This window comes from Scomber japonicus, chromosome 16 (genome assembly GCF_027409825.1).
Source record: "Scomber japonicus isolate fScoJap1 chromosome 16, fScoJap1.pri, whole genome shotgun sequence".
Lineage (NCBI taxonomy): Eukaryota > Metazoa > Chordata > Actinopteri > Scombriformes > Scombridae > Scomber > Scomber japonicus.
In genome coordinates this window covers 13,136,404-13,157,415 of record NC_070593.1, presented here as the reverse complement: position 1 = coordinate 13,157,415, position 21,012 = coordinate 13,136,404, and the positions used below count along the sequence as shown (strand labels likewise).

Below are 21,012 nucleotides of genomic sequence, written 5' to 3'. Positions count from 1 at the left end.
AGAAGGTGTTAGATGGGAGGGTAAATAGAGGGAGAGATGTCTATGTTTGTTTCTTCTGTTGTTTTTCTTGTTGTTGTAGTTTAGAGAGTTTACTTCTGGGATTATTGCTGTATATTTCATCCAGATTGAATAGGACTTTAAGATGTTTACTCTTCTGTGATGAGCCAGTGAATCCACATGTATTTATCATAATGCATAGACAATAGCTGAAACCTGAACATTTTAAGGGTTAAACCATCAATAGAACAGTATTGCACTCCACACTGCAGTACCTCTTTGGTGCTGACAGAAAATCAGAGTGAGAAAAGAGAGACAGACAGAGAGCAAGCATGCTGCAGTGCTATTGATTTATTTTAATTAGCTGCTCGTTAAATCGTGTCAGTTTGCAACACAAATATATAATTCTTTGTCTGATTTTCCACTCTAGTCTTAATGACTTGTGCTCCCCGGGTTTCAGAGAGGAATGATTTCTACAGCTAGACTGACAGAGCAATGCAAATGTTACTCATATAGGGCTGAGGGGGGATGCCACAAAAGGGCAATGAGTGGAGTAATAAAAAGGGAAAGAAAAACAGGTCAGTGAAAGTCCATGGAGGAGAGGTGAAACAGTCCCTCTTTGAGAGGCAGACAAAAGAGTGTGGAGGGGGGTATAGAGGCACTGTGGATGAGAGAAAGAGGGAGAGTGGGAGACAGAGGTATAAACTATGTAAACACAGTGGCTGCCCTAAACGTGGGCCCTCTCCGACGTTCCTAAAAAACGATCCTGCCTTGCTCCGCTTCACATCTGCACTAAATCAAACACTGGGGTGAGGTAATGTTCGCCCGGCTTATGTCTCTTGACTCCTGTTTTAACTTAAGGAAGGGAAGACGGGATAGAAAAAGAGAAACTCTGTCTCTGATAGGATGAGCAGGAGGAAGCTTCCTCGTTCCAACCCTATCTCTTTGTCCTTTATCTTCATCCTGGAGGAGTGGGACCTATGAAAAGCTCCTTTGTGATAGTTTATGATAAATCCACAGATACTGTAGGTTCAGTCTGGTGGCAAGCTATGTATAAACTGTTACAGGGGGCCTGTTAGGAGCATGTGAGCTGATTCAATCAGTGTTGTTGACACTACAGTAGATCAGTGTTGGAGGTTCAGTAGCCTCAGACTGCCCCACTTCCTGACCGGACCATAATTAGTGTTTGCTTATACTAAACACACCCTCCTCATGGGGTTAATTTGCATGCACTTCCTGGTCAAAGGACATTGAGTGTTTTTACTCCTTTTACTTTCTGAGGGGAGAGGATCAAACTGAAGCTTTCCTCCTTTGATTCCTGCGAGTTGTGACTCAATCGCTGGGGGTTTGGAATCTTTATTTCTTTCTGAAGCGGAAGTATGGAAGCAATGAGCTTTAATAGGAACCAGAGGACAGTCATGTTTGCAAGCAGTGATCGGGGATTGAGTTTGGTGCGTTCTTGTTCAGATTGTGTTGCATCTAATCTTCCTGCCAAGACAGACAGGGGCCTGGGAATCTTTCTGACAAACATAAACTTGCCCCCTGTCCCTGGCAAATGAGCTCGATAAATGGGCATGTGCAGGTCAGCCATGAAGGCAATAAACTGTCAACAATTTCCATATCACAATTTTAAAATGGGCTCCATTTTTTGCACAATCTACAAGGCTACATTTTAAGCGGTCTGGCGCTCATTTCTCAAAGAGGACATGTTTAGTATTTCTCTGTTCCTCTCTCCTGTCTCACTCTGGCTCTGGCTCACTTTCTTTCTTTCATCACAAACTCGTCAAACGAGTGACCCCACTCCTGATTGGCTAGGTTCCCTCTGATCTCCACAGCAATTGGCCAGCCAAGCAATGAGTCTCTCTCTCTCTCTCTCTCTCTCTCTCTCTCTCTCTGTCTCTCTCTGTCTCTCTCTTTCTCTCTCCCTCTCTCTCCCTCTCCCTCCCCTACTCTCTCTCTCTCTGTCTGTCTTTCTCTCTCATCTCCCTCCCTCTCGTTCTCTTGGCTGTGCTCCAGGGTAGGGTGGTTTGGCATGACGATTTCTCAGGGAAGGAATGCTGACAACAGGAGCGAGTTACCAGGTGTGGCTGCAAGTCAGTTAACCAGAAACAAGTCCTTTCTGACAGATTGAGATGAGAAAGCAAGAAAAAAAGGAGTAAATACAAGCACTCGGTCAGACAAGACTGGTTTGCTGTGATTTCATCCTCAGACTGTCAGTCCCTCTCTGCAGTAGCTATTTTGTCAACATACATTGCATTATGTTGCATTTAAGGATAAGGAAAATCTCATGTATTTGAAGGGCTCAGCTAAATAAAACAACAGCACATGATATGGTACATAGGATTATGCAAGTTCCCTATTAGACTTAAGTCTCTTCTTCTGTCTCTAACCACCACATAGCCTCAATCCCTCCACACTCACAGACACACTGGGTATAGCATAACATTGAATGTTAGCCAGGGTATTTAACACCTAAGCAGGCACTCTCTGAAGCCTCCCCCCACCCCCCCTCCTGTGTGTGTGTGAGCAGATATTAGTAGCCAGGGATGCGGTGTTGATCCAGCCTGGCTGAGACCCAGTGTCAAGTGGACTCCTGCTGCCCTGGCTCCATCATTCATGTCTGCCTGTTATTTTCCTCTGTGACCTGCGCAGTCAAAACACTCAGAGCAGGAGTAAATTTACCACTCATACAATCTCGTCATGGAGCAGGGTTCCCCGTCTCAGCAGTGATGCATACTGTATCCGCACGTACACATGTATTTGTACACATGTGCTGGTCACGCCATTTTAGAGCATGTCAGTGAGAAGTGCTACTGTAGGCCAATTGGCAGTAGTGTTTGAAGAATGCACTGACATGCACATACACACTTATTGACGGACACGTGCATACATATTCACATGCACGCTCTAAAGCATACTTAGCACTGCAACTGCAGTTTTTGATGTGCAACTTGAAAATGTGTTTAAGGCTTAATGGCTAGAAGAAGCCAGTTGCCCACATTAAACAGCAATGGACCACTGCCCCCACTGGCCCGCTCTCTCCTTGAGTAATGTACACATTCTGAGCTGTATCCCAAGGAATGACCTCCACACGACCCCCTAACCTTGCCTTTAATTATTTGTTTGAAGACAGCATGGAGTTCCCATGCTGAGAGGTACTCTGTGTATGGTGTGTGCATGTGTGTGTGTGTTGATGTTTCTGTGCTATAACATTGAGCAGAGGCAGGCCATAATAAGCTAGACCACCAGATGTAGATAATAAAACATGGGCTTTTGGTTGGAGGTTTGCAGCTAGTGTTCCCTGTGAGCCTCCTGTGTTCTGGTTAGTCTACGGACACACTGGCGGTGGTTGTGGTCATGTCCATGGTGTTGATGTGTGGATTTACAGCACACACATATATTTTAGCGAGTGGCTGGGAATTCTGGGTCCCCTGTGGTCAGCCTCTGTGTCTCTCCCAGGGCCGTAGGTCCTCAGATCCATCCATCTATCCATCCATCCCAGTTGACTGGCCCTCATCTCTGGAGGATTCCTGGTTGTGTTGTTCTAAGCACACACCATTAGCAGCTCACGGGTCGAGGGAAAACAGTGTTATCAGGCCTGGCTCAGATAATCTCAATTGGCTTTACTCAGACTGATAAAAGGTGCTCTAAGGCCACGAGAGGCGCCCTTGGTCACCCCCCACTCCTTCCAGTGCACCACATCGCCTCCCGGTTACTGTGGCAACTTGTTTAGCGTACAAAAACAGAGACTTTGTGTGTGTGTGTGTGTGTGTGTGTGTGTGTGTGTGTGTGTGTGTGTGTGTGTGTGTGTATGTGTATGTGTGTGTATGATATGGTGGTGGTTAGCCAATAGGGAATGTTGACAAGAAGCAGGTCCATCTCAGAAGCGGCTTGCTGGGAAATTATTTGAATATCCATATGTTCATCTACAAAACAATGAGCTGTTTTCATACTCAAAAATTATCATTTATAGAGAACAAACACCCTGGTAGCTAAACATTTTCCTGTTTACTTAATGTCATACATTTCCTGTAAGAACAAGGAAAAACACAAGAAGAAGAACACTGCCTTGAAAGGAACATTTAGGAAAAATGTTCTCTTTGATCATACAGCATACTCTCTGGTACAGCACGTATTTCCCTTTACAGTCACTGGAAACCGTATGGGCAAATTTAGCACCTGGGAAGAACATTCCTAATATTATGTGTTTATGGTTATGTCCCAGAATAGGTAAGAATGCACATGGTTGTGATTTCGAGCCCCTTGGTGCGTCTAGAAAGGGAGAGAGCAGGACATATATTTTGTGTTTCACTGTAAGTTTAAAGAGGGAGTTAGATACCAGGAATGTCTCACTGTTTACTTGCTCAGCTGGTTTTGATGCTGGAAGCGCCTTGCTCTCTTAAGCACCTCAGGCATTTCTGACAGCATTGCTATCCAAGAATGTTTTGTCTCCTTTGTTCTATTGAAAAATGCTTCCACAGTTATTAAAACTTAATCCTCAGTCCTCTCTTAAATCACAAATCGTGCATTACAATCTTATAATTTCCAATCCAACTCTCTTATTTGTGCACCCCACCTCCTTTCCTCCTCTGTCGTCCTCTCTCATTCTCATATGAATGGGTTTCATCTTTTTCTCTTGGGGGCCCGCTGCACCCCTGCGTACCTGCACTCTGGATGCCCCCTGGCAAATGAGCACAGCGTCTCTCTTTTCCCAACCGTGCATTTTGTACGTTTAACCATGTCACTTTGAGCCAGGCATATTACAGGCGTTTAAGTTCATTGGAGAAGGTAAGGGCAGGTATCAGGGCTTCATGGGGGATTAGGAGCCCAAATTGGTTCCAGCTCTCCCTTCCTTCTAATGACCAGTTCTTTAGCAGTACTGATGGTGCCATGGCCTGTACGTTAGAAGAGGGTGGTGAAGCCTTTTTTTCCCTCTTCTCTGCTTTTTTGGAACCAGCAGAGGACTCCATGCTGGACAGCTCCAATGTGATTTGAAACCCCTATTTAATATCAACCACATGGTGGTACCTGTAAGTCCATCCTTCGTTTTTTGTAGGCAAAAGTGAATGAGATAAAGGCAGAGAGAAGGAAGGGCGTAAAGGAAGAAGAAAGGGAGAAAGGTGGAGGGCTTGCTTGGCCCGAGTGGCCAGCTTGTATTTGACACAGCCCAAGGCACCCCATTCGAAGTTAAAAAGGTTGCCCCTGGCTGGCAGTCACCTCCAGATGACCTCCGGCTCTATACTGGAAAAGCCACAGGAGCAAGGCTGGCTGGGGAGGCTTTGTGGAGCTGCGCTTATTCGCTGCTGTGGTGGTGATAAAACTTCAGACAGCCTAATTGATGGGCTCGCTGACATAACAATACCTTGTGAAAGCACGGAGTGGTCCATGCCTGGTCCTCATTTCTAGACAGCTGGAAGGGGAGCAGAACCCCCTACAATGCAGTCAGAGTGGGGTCCCACTGAGGGGAAGGGTGGAATTGGGGGTGGAGTGGTGGGGAGTAATGAAAGGAACCATTTGTATCCTGCACTTTGCTAACTTAAAGCTTGTTTTAAACTTCCAATGGGTGATAACCCTGTAGAACTAACATAGTTTTGGAGAAGGAACTTCAGAACATATTCCGTACATATATAAAGTTGTTGCATGAAACTGGCTGCAAATGTGACTAAGAAAGACAGAAAGAGAGAGAAAGGGATGTGCCACGATGAAGGTTCTTCTGTGCCCAAGCTGCACTTAATACTTGAGGAATGTCTCCCTGGTGCCCATAGCAACCAAACGTAATCAAAAGCTTTATTAAAAGAGGGGGGAATAGATCATAAGGAACATTAAAAGTATCCCTCACTGAGTTCCCAAGTCAGCACACAATTGCTCTTTTGTTTGTTGCTGTTTTGTTGTGAGCTCCTCTTTCAAGGACTCAGTGGCTAATGTTGCCATTAAGTCATGCAAAACTGTTTTGTCTTGTGGTGGCTTGTGATGAATCTTTTTGTGTGTGAATGCAGGGTGATTTAATGTTTGTTTTTCCTCTCTGTCTCCACCAGGTTCATTAACGCCAGGAGAAGAATAGTACAGCCCATGATTGACCAGTCAAATCGAGCAGGTAAAAAAAACAAAAAAGAACAGCTGACGTACAGTGGAGAAATACTCCTCTCTCTCTCTTTTTCCCCGGCATGAAGACACCCTTTCCAAATCCTTTACTGCCATGCACAACATGCCTGGAGCCCAGATTTTTAAAGGGGTGCCCTACTCCGACTCCCCCTCGAAAAACCCCTTCTGCTCCTTCCTCTTCATCCCCTTTTCCATTTTCTCAATGTGATGTGTTCAGCGGTGGTGCAGGCTGTTTGTTGATTGACTCTAATTGGAGATTTCCCAGTCTAAGTGGAGAGAGAGGTATATTAGCACTCTTTCTGTGAATTACTAATTGGACACAAGAGTGCCAGAAAGGCTAGCAGCAATTTATGAGTTATCTCCTTTTCTAGACTGTTTTATTCTTAATTTTTATCCAATCCAGGGTGAGGGGGATTCCTCTCCCTTTTTCTGCTGCTTTTCATTTTACTCCCACAAGAACTGCTGCTCTGAATGTTAAAAGACCATGTGTGTAGAATTTAACGGCATCTAGCAGAACAGACTTGGCAGAAATGGAATATAACATCTTTAAGTACTGTATGTTTTAATTAGTGTATAATCCCGTGAAAAATAACAATCATTGTGTTTTTGTTACCTTAGAATTACCCCTTTATACATAGGGAGTGGTTTTTCTTCCATGGAGGGTGCCATTTTGCACTGCCATATTCCTACAGTAATCTAGATTGGACAAACCAAAGACTGGCTCTAGAGAGGGCATATTGTGTGTTTTGCATGTTTTACAACCACTGTAGGTTCTCCTACACGTTTGGAAGGGGGGGCGGGGGGAATTTGAAACCTCACCGCTAGATGCCACTAAATCTTACAGACTGGTCCTTTAAACTTCAGGAGTTATTCAGCACATTTTAAATTGCTACTACTTCAAATTTTCATTTTAACAGGATGCAGTAATTTATTTTAAGTCTATATATGATGCTTTGAATCAATCAGATCTGATGTACTGATTTAAGAACTATGCAAGGAGGAATTATAACCGATGACAGATCATGGAAATGATATTGTTAATTGATAACACGGTTATTTTCTATATACACTATGGTCAGATTACAAAGAGCACAGAAAATATGAATAGTAAACACGCCTCTCTTGATCCTGTGGAATGATTCTGTCACCCTAAGCTTCATTGACTGTGGCATTACCAAAAAGAAGCCAAGTAATTTGTCTCAGGGAGGGAAAAGCTGTTTTTGTTGATTAGCAAGCTCCCCGTCTTAAAAAGGTCCCTACACACCGGGGTGGAGATTGTTCAAATGAACATGAGCCATGATTAAAATGAGACGCACTTACAAATGTGGGCGACTCTTTCTACAATTACAGCACTGTTGTGTGGAATATTTGACAGCATGCAACCAATGTGTGCCAATCAACAATCTCTCTAAAAACAGCATGACTAACAGCTCCCCCTAATCTTCGTGAATTACAGATTATCCAAGATAATACTGTTACAGTCCTAGAATACTCTGTTTTCTACAGATTCCAAAGAGCATTAGTTCATTAGGGCTTCTAATAGACAAAACAAAATATAACTGAGCAAATTGATTGCTACTGTATTATCTGTATCATGACAGATAATCAGGTAAACCATAATATTGAAACATATCTTTGTGATTATATTCAGATATGCTATGTTATGTTATGCTTAAGAATAGACTCATATGTACTGATTTGAGCAATGAGTGGGTGAATTGCCTGCTATGGTAGAAATTCCTCTCATCCTGTCAAACTACATGCTTTCTTCTCTTAGTTAAGAGAACAATGTATCTCCTGTGAGTGTGGTTTTGAATGACACTGGCTGTGTGTATGTGTGCGCACGTGTGAGTGTTTGCGAGCTTGCATGCACGAGGACCAACTGTATGCGTGTTTGCATGCCACGCGTCAGTTAGTGCGGTCCACAAACATGAGCACAATGTCTTACAGTATGTTTGGGCTGGAGCTGGGACAATTGCTGATTGTCTGGTGTGTTTTCTCTTCTTCTTCCCCCTCCCTTTTTCATGTCCACGTTTTGACTACAATCAGGTTTTCTTCTTGATCCTTCAGTGAGCCAAGGAGCAGCGTACAGTCCAGAGGGCCAGCCAATGGGCAGCTTTGTGCTGGATGGTCAGCAACACATGGGGATCCGACCAGCTGGTAAGTCCACCCATCTCGCTCATTCGTCCCTCTTCCCCCCCATCATGCCTGCTATTCCAGTCTCTAGTGTTACCCTCAGTTATCACAGAGCTGTTCAACACCAATCCTCTTGTGTGTAGCATGACATTTAGTCACCTCAGCACGAAGCATATCCCCAAGTCAGCAAACACAATACTAACAATTGCTGTACAGTCACAATAACACTTTTCCTTAAAAGTATTTTCACCATTCCCCAGACTGCTGCCTGTCTTGCTTGTTTGTTTTTCTCTAATCTAACACATCTGGGAAAATCTCTCTCAAATTATCATAAAAAAGGGATTTGCAGAATGCCATGCAAAATAAAAGCTCTTCTTCTCCTACTTACTGTTCCCACACCTTTATCATTTTCCATTTTTCCATCTGATGCTACCCAACCTCATCCGTTCTATCAGTGGGTCTCCTCTAGCCTCTCTGTGATTCAAACTCCTGCTGACCCTTTTCTGGCGTTTATCTCTTCTTTCTAGGGCCTATGAGTGGAATGGGGATGAATATGGGCATGGATGGGCAATGGCACTACATGTAACCTCCAACTTGTAAAGCAAAACGCAAAGAAAAAGGGGGAAGTAAGTACTGGGTTCTTTTCCTTTTTCTTTTTTTTTTACACCTTGGGGCTGTGGGGTTCTTTTTGTTTTTTTTCACCCACAATTCCCTTTCATTTCACAAGCACTACCCTTTCTTACCCTTGACCATCATTGTGCAGCAAGCTCCAACCCCCTACTCCCCAGAATAAACAATTATCAGCAAGCACACAGGGATTTTTTAGCAAGCAGTAGAAGGGGGGCAGTAGCCAAGGATAAATTGAAGACCAGGGAAAAAAGGGGGAGCCATCCTGGGACATAGAGGACCCGACTTGTGGCGCCAGACAACAAGAACGACAACAGAAGAAGAGGAGGGGAAGAAACAACCTGGCATGGCATGCACAAATTTATTTATCACAACAGCACCATCGCTCTCCCCATCCCGGACAGCAATGCAAATGTTGGACATTTAGGGAAAAAATAACATCTCCTGGGGAATGGGCTGACGGGGAGAAATTAAGCAGGCTCCAGTGAAGCGATAAAGAAGGAGAAGTGAAACTGTCCTCCGAGTGACATAAATCTGTCTGGGGAAGGATTGATGCCCAAATTATCTTATATGCAAAGACGGGAACACTGCAGTACATTACGGTCCCTGAGCGAGATATACGGGCCGTGGGTGACATGGCCGATCCTTCACTGGGGGTTTGGTTTGAGCTGTGTAAAGGGAAGAATGAGTGTGAGGGGGGGGCTGTGTGTTTTGATTATTTTTTACTGGAGGGAGACGATTTAAGGGGGGGCGGGGGCCACTGACTAGCCTGACCTGAGACTCACAGACAAGAGCAGGGAGACATTGAGATAAATTTATAAGGTTGTAGAAACAAGCATGGCTGCATCTAAAAGGAGGGAATCTCTTTCATGCATACAGATACAGTGTCTCTGTGTCACTGTCTTTCTGAATCTCTCTCTAACACACACACACACACACACACACACACACACACACACCCATACACACACAATCCTTATACAGCTAAATGGCGGCAGCCTGATTAAGCTGGCCATTCTGCCTCCCGCTAGTGCCACAGTGCTGACATTTGAAAAATCAAGACATATCACATCCTAAAGGCGGCAGGGCAGAAGGGATCTTGCACCTAAACTCCCTTGCCCAATGAGGCAAAATATAATAACACTTACCTTGATTAAAAGAACCCTTTATATGTAAATGGAGACTGGATTTTCCAAAGGGTCACAGCAACGATTCTGCCGACAGAGATCATTTCACCCCTCTGGTCCTTGCTTCCTCTCTCTCTCTCTTTCTCTCTCTCTCTGTATCTCCCTGTCTCTCACCCGCTTTCTCTCATCCCCTCCTGTCTTTGCTAATGGCAGCAGGAGAAAAAAAAAGGAAAATCAGGAAGCAATGTTCCCTAAAACAGCCACACAGAGACAACATTTGCTCAGGTTGGCTAATTCTTAATATAGGGCTATATAATTTTGAGACTATTTAATTACGTAACATACTTTATGCTTCATGACCAATTACATTAATAGCTTAATACAGAGGAATATTATCCTCTCTTGATTTGATTACACAGCCACACAATATGGTATATTTGGTACTTAATTATGGCCAGCCATTGAGCAGGACTACTGTGCCATAACAGAAGTGCACAGCCAGTCAGCCAGGGAGACAGGCATGCAGGGATGGAGAGAGGGAGAGAGAGGCCCGGTCTGTCCTCAGTTATTGTCTTCAGATGGTTTTACCACTCTTGTTAATAAAGGAGGGGGGTCTCAGATCTACTTAACGGAATGACTGCAGCTTACAAGACTGGAGATTACCAGCTTACAGTGTCAAAAACATCTGCTGGGCCTTTTAACAGGGGCTGCTCTAGGTTATATGGAGGTGAGGGCACCCATCATACCCCAACACCCTGAATGATTTATTTATTTTATGACCCCAGTAGTGAGGTTTTAAGAGACCTGCTCTGACAAACATGTGCATTTCAAATGAACTGACATGGAAAGGGAGTGTTGGAAAATGGCACAGCTTTCAACCAATGAGACTGGTCATTAATCTTGGCCTTTGCTGTCCCTTTTTCCCTCTCTCCTTTCTGTCGTCCTCCTCTTCCCCTCACCAGGGCCCTCCAGTGTAATTTCTTAATTGCAGTGTACTAAGGTGGAGGAATGCAGAGAGTGAGCATGCCTAGTGACCTTGCAGTGACCTCTCCCCTCCTATTACAGCTCCTAATCCCCCAGGGGTTCACATTACAAAGCAGGCCGGCCCAAACCCAGGCCCCCTGGCTCCAGCGGGACCCCCTGCTCTCACTTGTCTCTCCCCAAGGTCCAGGCTTCTAGATCAGCCATGTTCCCATACTCCAGTCCCAGGCTCCAGGAACAACCCCCCCCCACATCTTCCTCTTTTCTTTCTCATTACAACAAACAGCCGTTTGAAAAGCCAAACAGTGGCACTGCAGAGTGCGCTCTGTGTTCTGGTTCCTGTCACAGTATGAGGGATGCCAGCATGCTGAGGTCTCTACACATATGAAGTAGTGTCCATCTTAAGTGACAGCATTATACTCCACCTCCTTATTCCTTTCCTTTCCTTTCTCTTTCTACTTCCTTTTATCTTTGTTGCTCTGTCTTGGTGCTGCCTTCCTCTCTCTTTTTTTTCACTTCCAAAACCCACACACACTACACATGTGAGAGCACTATTTTGTTTTGCTTAAAATGCTCTCATTCATGGGTGGAACCAAGTCTTTAATGTTCACTGTTTTGGTGATACTGCTAACTGAGTCCTAAATTATTGAATAACTTCTTTAAGGGATTTTAAATCAAATATGTTCACAGAGGCATGTTCCCATGAGAGAATGCCTGTTCGGTTTGTCACTAAACTCAGCTGGGGAATTGACTTTTCCTCTCAAGTATTAGCACTACTCCACATCAATACAGCTAGTTGGTTTTCCTCACGTCCTCCAGGACTGTAGTGTCTGTGGGTGACCGAGGATCACTTTCCAACCTGAGACCTGACCACAACGCTATTGGGCATTGTAAACCCCTCACCATAGACTAAAATAGCCCAGCGTAATAATGTCTCTCTTTACTTTAGGAGCTAAAAGCATTCGCAGACGCAGTGTCGTAAAAATTTTGCTAAGCTCTTTGTTGTTGAAGTCATGTGTAAATTGAATTAAGGCCTGTTAATGGAGAAGCAGTGCAGTGAGAAATTTGTTTTATTGACTGTGTAAATACATTTTTCTCTTTCTGTCCTCCTCTCAGGTCTGCCAGGCATGCCAGGGGAATATGTACCTCAGAGCGGTCCTATGGGCATGAGCATGGCCCCAACCACTTACTCCAACCCTCATCAGATGACCTCTCACCCTTCCCATCTCCGACACGGACCCCCTCTCCACGCGTACCTTCCCGATCACCACCACTCCCGCCATCCTCACCACCCTCACCACGCCATGCTGATGCACGGAGGACCCTCGTCGCACCCAGGAATGACCATGTCTGCACAGAGAACCCCCTTGCTCACTCCTATTGACCCCAGTACTGGAGGACAAGGCCTGGACATCCATGCCCAATAGTATAAGGGAACTTTGCTACCACGACAACAGCAGCTACTACAAGAAAACAGTTAAAAAAGAAAGCAGCAGCCCACAATAAATCCTATTTTGAGACTATTTTTAAGAATAAAAAGTGAACCCTTTTGACCAGAATTTGACACTAAAGAAACAGAATTCCAGATGAACTGTGATAATTCTTTTTTTTTTTTTTTTAACTTGTCAATTTTGTTACTTTCATCCAAACAGAGGACCAAGCTGACAAGAACACTTTGTAAAGTCTTGGGCTTTTGTTAAAGATCAACAGAGGATGTTTTGACATACATGTGTGTGAAGAACGGACAGATGCACACACTCCAAAACACACTTTTTCGCACACACCTTCATAAACACGTTCAGTACACTTCCATGTCACGCATCTAAAATAAAAATCACTCTGGAAGATTTAAAAAAAGAAACAACAGAAAGACTCCAAGAGTTATAACTACTGTAGTATAAAAAGTATAGATAAATAAGTTAAAACTTGTGCATTTTTCGTTGATCACATGGTTTATGTTTTCTGAGCTAGTTTTAGAATTAAAGGTTAACCTTTTCTCTCTCACACTGTGTGTGCTCCTTCCTGGAGGAGAAACTGTCTCGCAGCACAGCACTATAAAAGAAAAAAGGAAAAAAAAAAAAAAACAATAAGAAGATGGAACATCTCAAAAAGGCTCCAAACCACAGAGGGCAATCAGGTCCTGTCCCCCATAAGAACAGGGCATGATGGGAAAAGGCTGCTAAATGACACCGGATCTCTCCAGAAGATTCAGTTTGAACATTTGTCATGCCCCTCTCTTTTTTGGCTCATGAATGAATGTTGCCCTGTAGATTTTAAAGGAAAAAAAAATCTTTGTTTGAATTGCCCAAACACTGGATTGTGTTGGTTTTATACATTTTTATTTTAATATTATTTTATTTTTTTGTACCCTGGACTCTCATTGGTAAGAGCCTATTGAAGGAAGCTTAATAGTGGAAAAGCAACATCCTACACAGCTTCTTTATCTGCGGATCAACATTCTTGCCATAAGGACAATACTGACACAAACGTTGATTCTGTGGCACTGGAGAAGCATTTGATGGTTGATGCACCAAAAAACCTAAAACTAAGAAAAAAAAAAAAAAAAAAAAAAGAAAGAAAAAAAATCTTAAATTATGAACTCAATGCTTTTGGGGGGGAAAAAGCTGAGAGAATATTGTAACAAACTTCGTACAGAGTTCAGTCTATTAATTGTTTCATGTTAGATATTCTATGTGTTTACCTCAATTGAAAAAGAATGTTTTTGCTAGTTTCAGATCTGCTGTGGCATTGATATTGTATGTCCATGAATTCCTTCCTTTTTCAGCACGTGTTCCTCACTAGATGATAAGATGCCGTCTCCCTTAAGCTTTGTCAAAAATACATTAAATACTTGTATGAGGACTGTGACGTAATGTTTAAAAGGTGTTCAGTCACAAATGCTGTAATAAATATTTCATTTTTGATTTTGTTAGATTTTTGTGTGATGAACTGAGAGTCTTTATCTATGTTGCCATTTTAACAGTAATACGATTAATTGTTCATTATTATTATTATTGCCATTTTATTGCGTAATCGCTTGTCAATATGATCTCAAGTTTTAATTATATATTATTAAATTTAAAAAAAAAAGTTAAATTCCCACTTTCCCAGCAGTCCGTTCCCAGTGGTATCAAACACCGTCTTTAAACGACAATTACAAATTACGATTGAAATGTATCTTGCCATGGCAATTTATTTAGGCGCACAAATATGTCCACCAAATGATTAATAACTGTCAAATGCAAATGAAGGGCATAAATTACACAGCGAATTCACCATCAACCCGACCAAAAGATAAAGGCTCACTAAAAAGGAGGTTGACATGGTCTTAGTTCACAAATCGCAGAATAGACAAAAATACATTAGATTGTCAGAAGAGTATTGATTTCACACTGAATCTAAAACTCTCAACAACAAAATCAATGTGTTATATGCAGAGGTAAATATGAATTTATAACATGTTTTAAAACGGACTAATACCTATTTTAAATATTTCTGGCAGTTTAAACAAGGCAGAGTATCCATAATCTGGAAGAGGGGAAAAGTTCACTTATTTTAGATGCATTCACCCCTCACTCTGTCCCCGGCTTTCACACAATAGAGCAAGCATTTGTTCCCAGTGTAATTGCTCCAACTGAGAACCATGGCTGGCTCTCCTGCACTGAGCGCTCTGCTCGTTTCTGCCGTTTTGCAGCGCCGCCTGTCGGCCTAACATGGCACCGTCGTCCATGCAGAAGTCCACAGATGGGCTTTAAAAGGTTATCTCTTCTCTCTCTGCTCGCCTGTGTTTGCCCGCGGCCATCCAACTCATAGCCCTGGACCACAAATGACTACATCACTTCGGCTAAAATATTTCCTGTCCCTCGAATAGATTCTTCAAACTTTTGCAATGTTGGATCAAGGCTTTATTATTTTTTTTCTTCTTAAGTGTTGGTCTTTTAATTTTCACTGCAAACACTGTTTAGCACTTCAATAATTCTCAGAATCAACAAATCAGAAAAAGTAAGAAACAACAACAACGAACTAATGATGATAACAATAATAACAATTATAATAATAATTATTATTTTATTATTATTTTATTTTTATTATTATTATGATTATTATTATTATTATTATATTGTAAGAGATTTTTTTCTATTTAGTGCATGAAAACAAACTAACCTGGATTTTCGTTTATATAAACTCGTCTTTATAAACTCAGCTCATGTGGCCTGCTGAAAGGTTTTATTCTTTTTTTCTTTCAACAAGCAGCTCTTCACTTGTATTATTCTGGATTTTTTAAAATCATTTGCATTGGCCCAAAAATGACCTGATTCTTATTTTGCTATTAATTAATTAGAAGTTATTCAAAACTAGGCTATTATAAATCATCAACTCTCAAAATGTATTTTTTCAAACACGCATTTGTTTAAACAGCAGTTTAAATAGTTTATTTATTTATTTATTCAACGTTTTTTTCTGTTTAGAAAGAAAAGAAAAATGTGATGTTAATTTTAATGACGTCTTTTTGTGATTTAAAAATCACCTTTGGAGACTAAATATTTCCAGTATATTTTTCTGCAGGCAAAGCTTTGATTTTTTTTTTTTAACAATATCAACAGTTTATTTTCTGTACAGTGGAAAAAAGTTCCTTTTAACCCAGTGATGGTCACTCAACAGCACGACCTCCTTTAATGTTGGTCTAGTATTTGCTTTTAATGTAGTGCATGTAGTCTGTGAAATTTGGGACGTAATAACTGAACAAATCGTCTTTATGTAACATTTTTCCACGCGCACAGAGGGGAGTTAAGTCTTAACCAGGTCGAAAAAGTAAATGTAGATATTTATTGGTTTTACACTAGAGTCTAGTTAATGGTGCATCTTACTCTCTCAAGTATTTAAAACCTAAAAGTCCTTTTTTGTTTTCCTTGTGCTCTATTATTCTGCGGATAAAACGGAAGGAAGAAGCCCTCCGTTTTGTGCGGAGATTATCAGATGAAAAAGAGAGAAAACGTGAGGATTACTGTGGATGGAGAGGATTTTAATATTAATAGTTTTCTTTTTTTCTTCTATTTCCCCCTCCCTCTCTCCCTGTCTCCCTCCCTGCCTCCCTCCCTCCTCCACCTCCTCCTACCCCCTCCTACCCCCTTTCCCGATGAGACAGAAGGTAGATTGCCTCTGCTGCTTTCCTTTTGCCGATTCGGTGTGACAGGGATGATGGATGATCCAGCCGAGCTAAACAACTCCTCCCCTTCATCTCCTCCCTGTCAAAGCCAGTCCGGGCTGCTGCTGCAGGAATAAAATAAGGAATATATTCCCTCTGCACTGCTGCACAATGCAGCCCGGTCCTCTGGAAGACACTCACTTTGCCCGTGCAACAATATTAAAAGTCCACACAGTTTACCCGCTAGAAACACGTGCTTATGTGTGTGTGTGCGTGCGTGTGCGTGCGCTACAGAGGCAACGTGTTAATAATGCTTATGTTATTGTCTCTCTTTTCTCTGCACAGCGTCTGGTGAAGTGGGGTTTGTGATCTGGGAGAGGGCTGCAAATATGTATATTTTGATACACGCGTGCATCTGCTGGCTGAGAGGGAGAGACACGTTTAAAAAAAAAAAAAGTTTTGGTCTGTTTTTCTTTTAAAATGCTGATTTGGATAGTGGTCATAAAAAAGGACGCACACGCGGGGGCTGAGTGTCTTTCGCTTTGCAGCTGGCTCTCCCCAAAATGTCTTGCTCTGGGGGACAGTTTTTAGTTTTTTTGTGAATGTGTGCGTGCTACCCTCCTTTTTTTTTTTTTTTTTTTTAACATTTCAGCAGTTTTCGTTCCTCTTGCCATAAGGTGTTTCTATGACTACGTTATGTAGGCCTGTGTGAGCGGGTCAGAGGCGGGGGTCCCTGGGAGAAAAGGGCCGCATTTGGCTGATCATTTATCAATGTCAACCGCATAATGATTCTCCCTGCAGTCCCCCTATTGATGAGGATAATTACATTAGCTCAGAGTGACTGATCAATAAAGCCCAGGGAAAATGGTTTATTATAGCACCACCAAAAAGGCTTTCTGGAAGAGGGAGACTGGCTGCTTTAAAAAAAAAAAAAGAAAAGAAAAAAAAAGGCAGGGTTCATCTGCGCAATCCAAACTCCGGAAAGATAATCGAGTGAGAGGCAAAACTTCATCTTGACGTAGTTTCTGTTGTGATTTCAGTGCAACCTTTAGTTTTCCCCCTCCCACGATTCTGTTGTATTCTCATCTTTTCTTCCTTTTTTTGATGTTTACTGCCTGAAGGGAAACTAGTTTATTTTTTTTCATCATGCTCTGGAATTCAAAATACACTACAATATTCATCCTTATGACACGAGGAAAACACTTGACCTTCTTGGTGTGGAAATCATACAGTTTTACAACCAGCTGGCAAACTCTGATTGACTAATGCAACATACATTCATGTTTTGTGTGATGTGTGATCATACCTGATGACCAAAAAAAAAAAAAAAATCCCCCAAAATACTGGAGGTAACATGGAACCTGAAGGCACCATGAACATATCCTCGTTATTATTTGTCTTCTGTGCATCTTGATGGCAGTGACGGCTGACGCAGTGGGCAATAGCTCGGATCAAATCGGCCTTCGTGTGGAAAACCTTTAAAAGTAAACAAAAAAAGTCGTCTTGTTTGGCTGGTCAAGTAGCAGAAATACTACACCGACATAAACAAAATACTCCATAAAGACGACGAGTAAATTATTTCCTGACCCCTTTCTCCCTCTCAGTCTCCCCCCCCCCTCCTCCTCCGTGTGCGTGTGCTCTTTAATTGTCAACAACTTATCCCCTGCAGGAATGTTGCAAACTCTTTCGCCTTAATTCTCCGTGGTGCGCCGTGCCAGCTCCCATTTACCACTGATGAACGTGTCTGCAGGAGACAGCTCCATTATCTAGTTATCATTTATGATAGTATTTCCTCACACAATAGAGGAGGAAACGTGCCTACACAGATAGTCCCATTGATGGCTCTTCGCTGCCCTTTTACAAATAACGCGGAGTCGCTTAAAGGCTATTTATTTGATGGCATTTTGATAAAGAGAAAATTATGATTTTATCTGGAAAACAAAACCCTGACATATTGGAATTACATGCAATTAAGACCTGATGAGAATTTGTTTTGTTCTTTTTTTTTTTTTTTTGTTGAAAAAAAAAACACACAAAACAAAAACACAACAAAAAACAAACAATAAAATCCAGTGTTCTTTTATCCGTTGAATATTAATTCAACAGATACAAATATGTGCGTTAGACTACATTTCACACAGAGTGGAGAACATAAAACTCTGCTTTTAGGAGAAATGCTGAAAATGAAGAAGTGCCTCCTCTGTGTTGGCTCATGGTTGATATTCAGGACTTTTTGCGCGCTTGGCCGCCTGTCTTCCTAAAAATGAGTGACAGTCACACCCCCCCACAGCCCCCCCCTCCTTCCCCGACACACATACACCACTAAAATAAATCTTAATGATGTAAAAAATTATAATTAGTCAAGTAACATAGCTACAGGGGTTGTGGATGATCAGTAAGTGGAAATTGCAGTGGCCAGTTGGGAAGCAGAAAAGAGGGCGTGTGAGTGCAGAATAAATAAAGCGCAATAAAAAGGGAAATAGCCGGAGTTTAGTCAAGCCTTGAGGTACTCAAACCTTTATTTCAATCAGTTAAGATTTAATTAGGCAAGCCCCAGGCCCGAGTGTCTCCTTTTTTTCTCTCATTATGTCGTCTTCTCCAGCGCTGTGTTACAATGGCCCCAAGGTTGTCAACATTTGACCGGTTTTTCCAGTGTAATAATCACGGTTTATGGCTTGAGAAGTCATACGATTCACAAATAAATCTGACATTATTCCATTATGAGAAGGAAGTCCTAACAGTGAGCGGCGAAAATATCGATTGTCTTAATTTATGACTTGTTGTTGCTGTTGTCGTAAGTTGATTGTTTTTTATCCCAAATTTCCTTCAGTTATTTTGAGAGCTTAAAAAAAAGGTTAGAAATATCTTGCGGGTAGCCGAGGGCAGCAAAGTGAGACATTTCACAAGAAGTGTAAATAACAGGGGGCTGAGAGAGGAGGGGAGGTAGAGAGAGACACACACAGAGAGAAAACATTTTGTAAAATATTATATTGCTCATGGTTATTGAATAATAAGCGTTATCCTATTGGTACGGTTCAAATCAAATAATTGATCATCTCCATATGACATAGATGCTTTTTTGCCGGGAGAGATAAAGAAACAGAGAAAGACCCCCTCCCCACCACACCCTTGGGCGCACTGTTATTACATGATGGCGACCCCTTCTGGAGGCCAACGTAAATGTGTTTATAGAGAGAAGAAGAAGGAGAAGAAGAGGAGGAAGAAGAAGAAGGAGAAGAAGAGGCCTGTCTATCTGTCTGGTGTGACATCAGCTCGTGTGAAGCCTTCATTCACTTTGGATTTTTTTTTCTCACTACCTTAAAAATTCATGCAAAAGAGATCCCACCATTTCTATCATGTTCCACCCTCTAAGATGATAAGAGCCTGACATGCTACAGTGAATGTGACCTCCAAAGACTCTCATCTCATATTTACTCACAGGTATATAGCTTCTTATGCATGTATTAGGCGGCCACGTTGATGGTAAAATCAATAAAGATGGATTGTTGGGTCAATATTACGCTTTGCATGGGGACTTGTTGCCTGAGAGAGAGAGAGAGAGAGAGAGAGAGAGAGAGAGAGAGAGAGAGAGAGAGAGAGAAGAGCAATTCATAATGCGACCGCAACATCTCTGCAGGAGCTGTGTGTCTGTATGTATATGCGTGTGTGTTTAAAAGGAGAGAGACTTGAAGAGCAGGGCAGCAGGGCTGAAGTCATCCAGCCAGGGGCCTGAAGGACCCGGCTAACACTGACATCATTAATCACGGCCCACTTGAAGATTATGACTGAAAGTATAGAATCGGTAACCATTATCGTCTCGAATGGCAGTTAAAACCTCTCCTTATTTTTCAAAACAGTGTAATAGAGGTCTATACAAGAAAAAAAGAAAAAAGAAAAAAAGAAAAAGAAACGGGATAGAGTGGAGTGGTAGACTGGTATCACTGGGATGGAGTTACCGACTAACGTTTCCTCTGGAGGAAATATGAAGGAGACACAGAGGTGGCCCACTTCATTATGTGGCCAACGCTGGTTTAATCACGTTTATTATAATAATAATAACAGACTAATGATTCCATCTGCAATCAAACATAGCAATACACTGCAATTGATTTAAATAGTAGTAATGATAATGAGAATAAATTGAACAACAATAATAAAATAATAGGCCTAATAAGAACGCATTTATTATGATTTTATTATGATGATTATAGCAATAATACAAAATAACGAAATACAACAATTTCGTTTTCAAAATAAATTAAATGCGTTTTAAAATTAGAAGTAAAAAAAATGCGATGTTTCTTGTTTTGTGTTTAAAAAAAAAGGACACGGCTTTGTTAATATTTTAATATTTTCGGGCAAAGTTTCAGTCAGGGTGACAAATGATTTGGGGCAATTCCAGAGAAAAGCAATGGAGGAGAATTATCCATTTGTATCTACTGTCTTTAAAACGAATTCGTGTTGTTCTTTTTCTTTCTGTAAGTCTGTTTTTCTTTTCTCTCCTCTCTTTTTTTGTGCCAGAGACCGGTATCGTGTCATTTTGTAGACATAATAATGTTAGGCTATCATAAAGGCAAAATAAATAGATGAAACGTTCCAGCTGCGTAACATCTGCAAACTGTGAAACCGACTTCCTCCTCAGATTACGTTACAAAATATATTAGGCCTATATCAAAGAATGTAAAAGCATCCACGCTGCTATTTAAGGAAATATGTTCCCACAGCATCAACTGCAGCATCAGAGTCTCTTTTTTTTTTTTTGGTTAGTCTGTCCATTTAAGTTTGTCATTTCTGGTGTTTAATGCCAGATGATCCAATGACTGATAATATGAGGACTGCAAAGAAAAACGCATCCTACAGTATATCTGACATATTTTATAACATCCCTGAGATCAC

The 21,012-nt window shown here is 41.8% G+C and overlaps 1 protein-coding gene across 3 annotated transcripts in view; it reads left to right on the top strand.

Annotated features, from left to right (window-relative positions):
* Window positions 1-12,545, top strand: part of meis2a (Meis homeobox 2a) — a 78,547-nt gene extending 66,002 nt beyond the window's left edge. The window contains exons 10-13 of one of the 3 annotated variants that reach the window (XM_053335249.1): window positions 6,033-6,091; window positions 8,170-8,259; window positions 8,763-8,861; window positions 12,087-12,223. In XM_053335249.1, the coding sequence (XP_053191224.1) occupies window positions 6,033-6,091; window positions 8,170-8,259; window positions 8,763-8,821 (208 nt within the window). In that variant the 3' untranslated portion in view covers window positions 8,822-8,861; window positions 12,087-12,223. Of the gene's footprint in view, window positions 1-6,032; window positions 6,092-8,148; window positions 8,260-8,762; window positions 8,862-12,086 lie in introns of all 3 variants that reach the window. The other 2 variants (XM_053335248.1, XM_053335250.1) reach the window with 2 other exon arrangements.
* The last annotated feature ends 8,467 nt before the right edge of the window (window positions 12,546-21,012 follow it).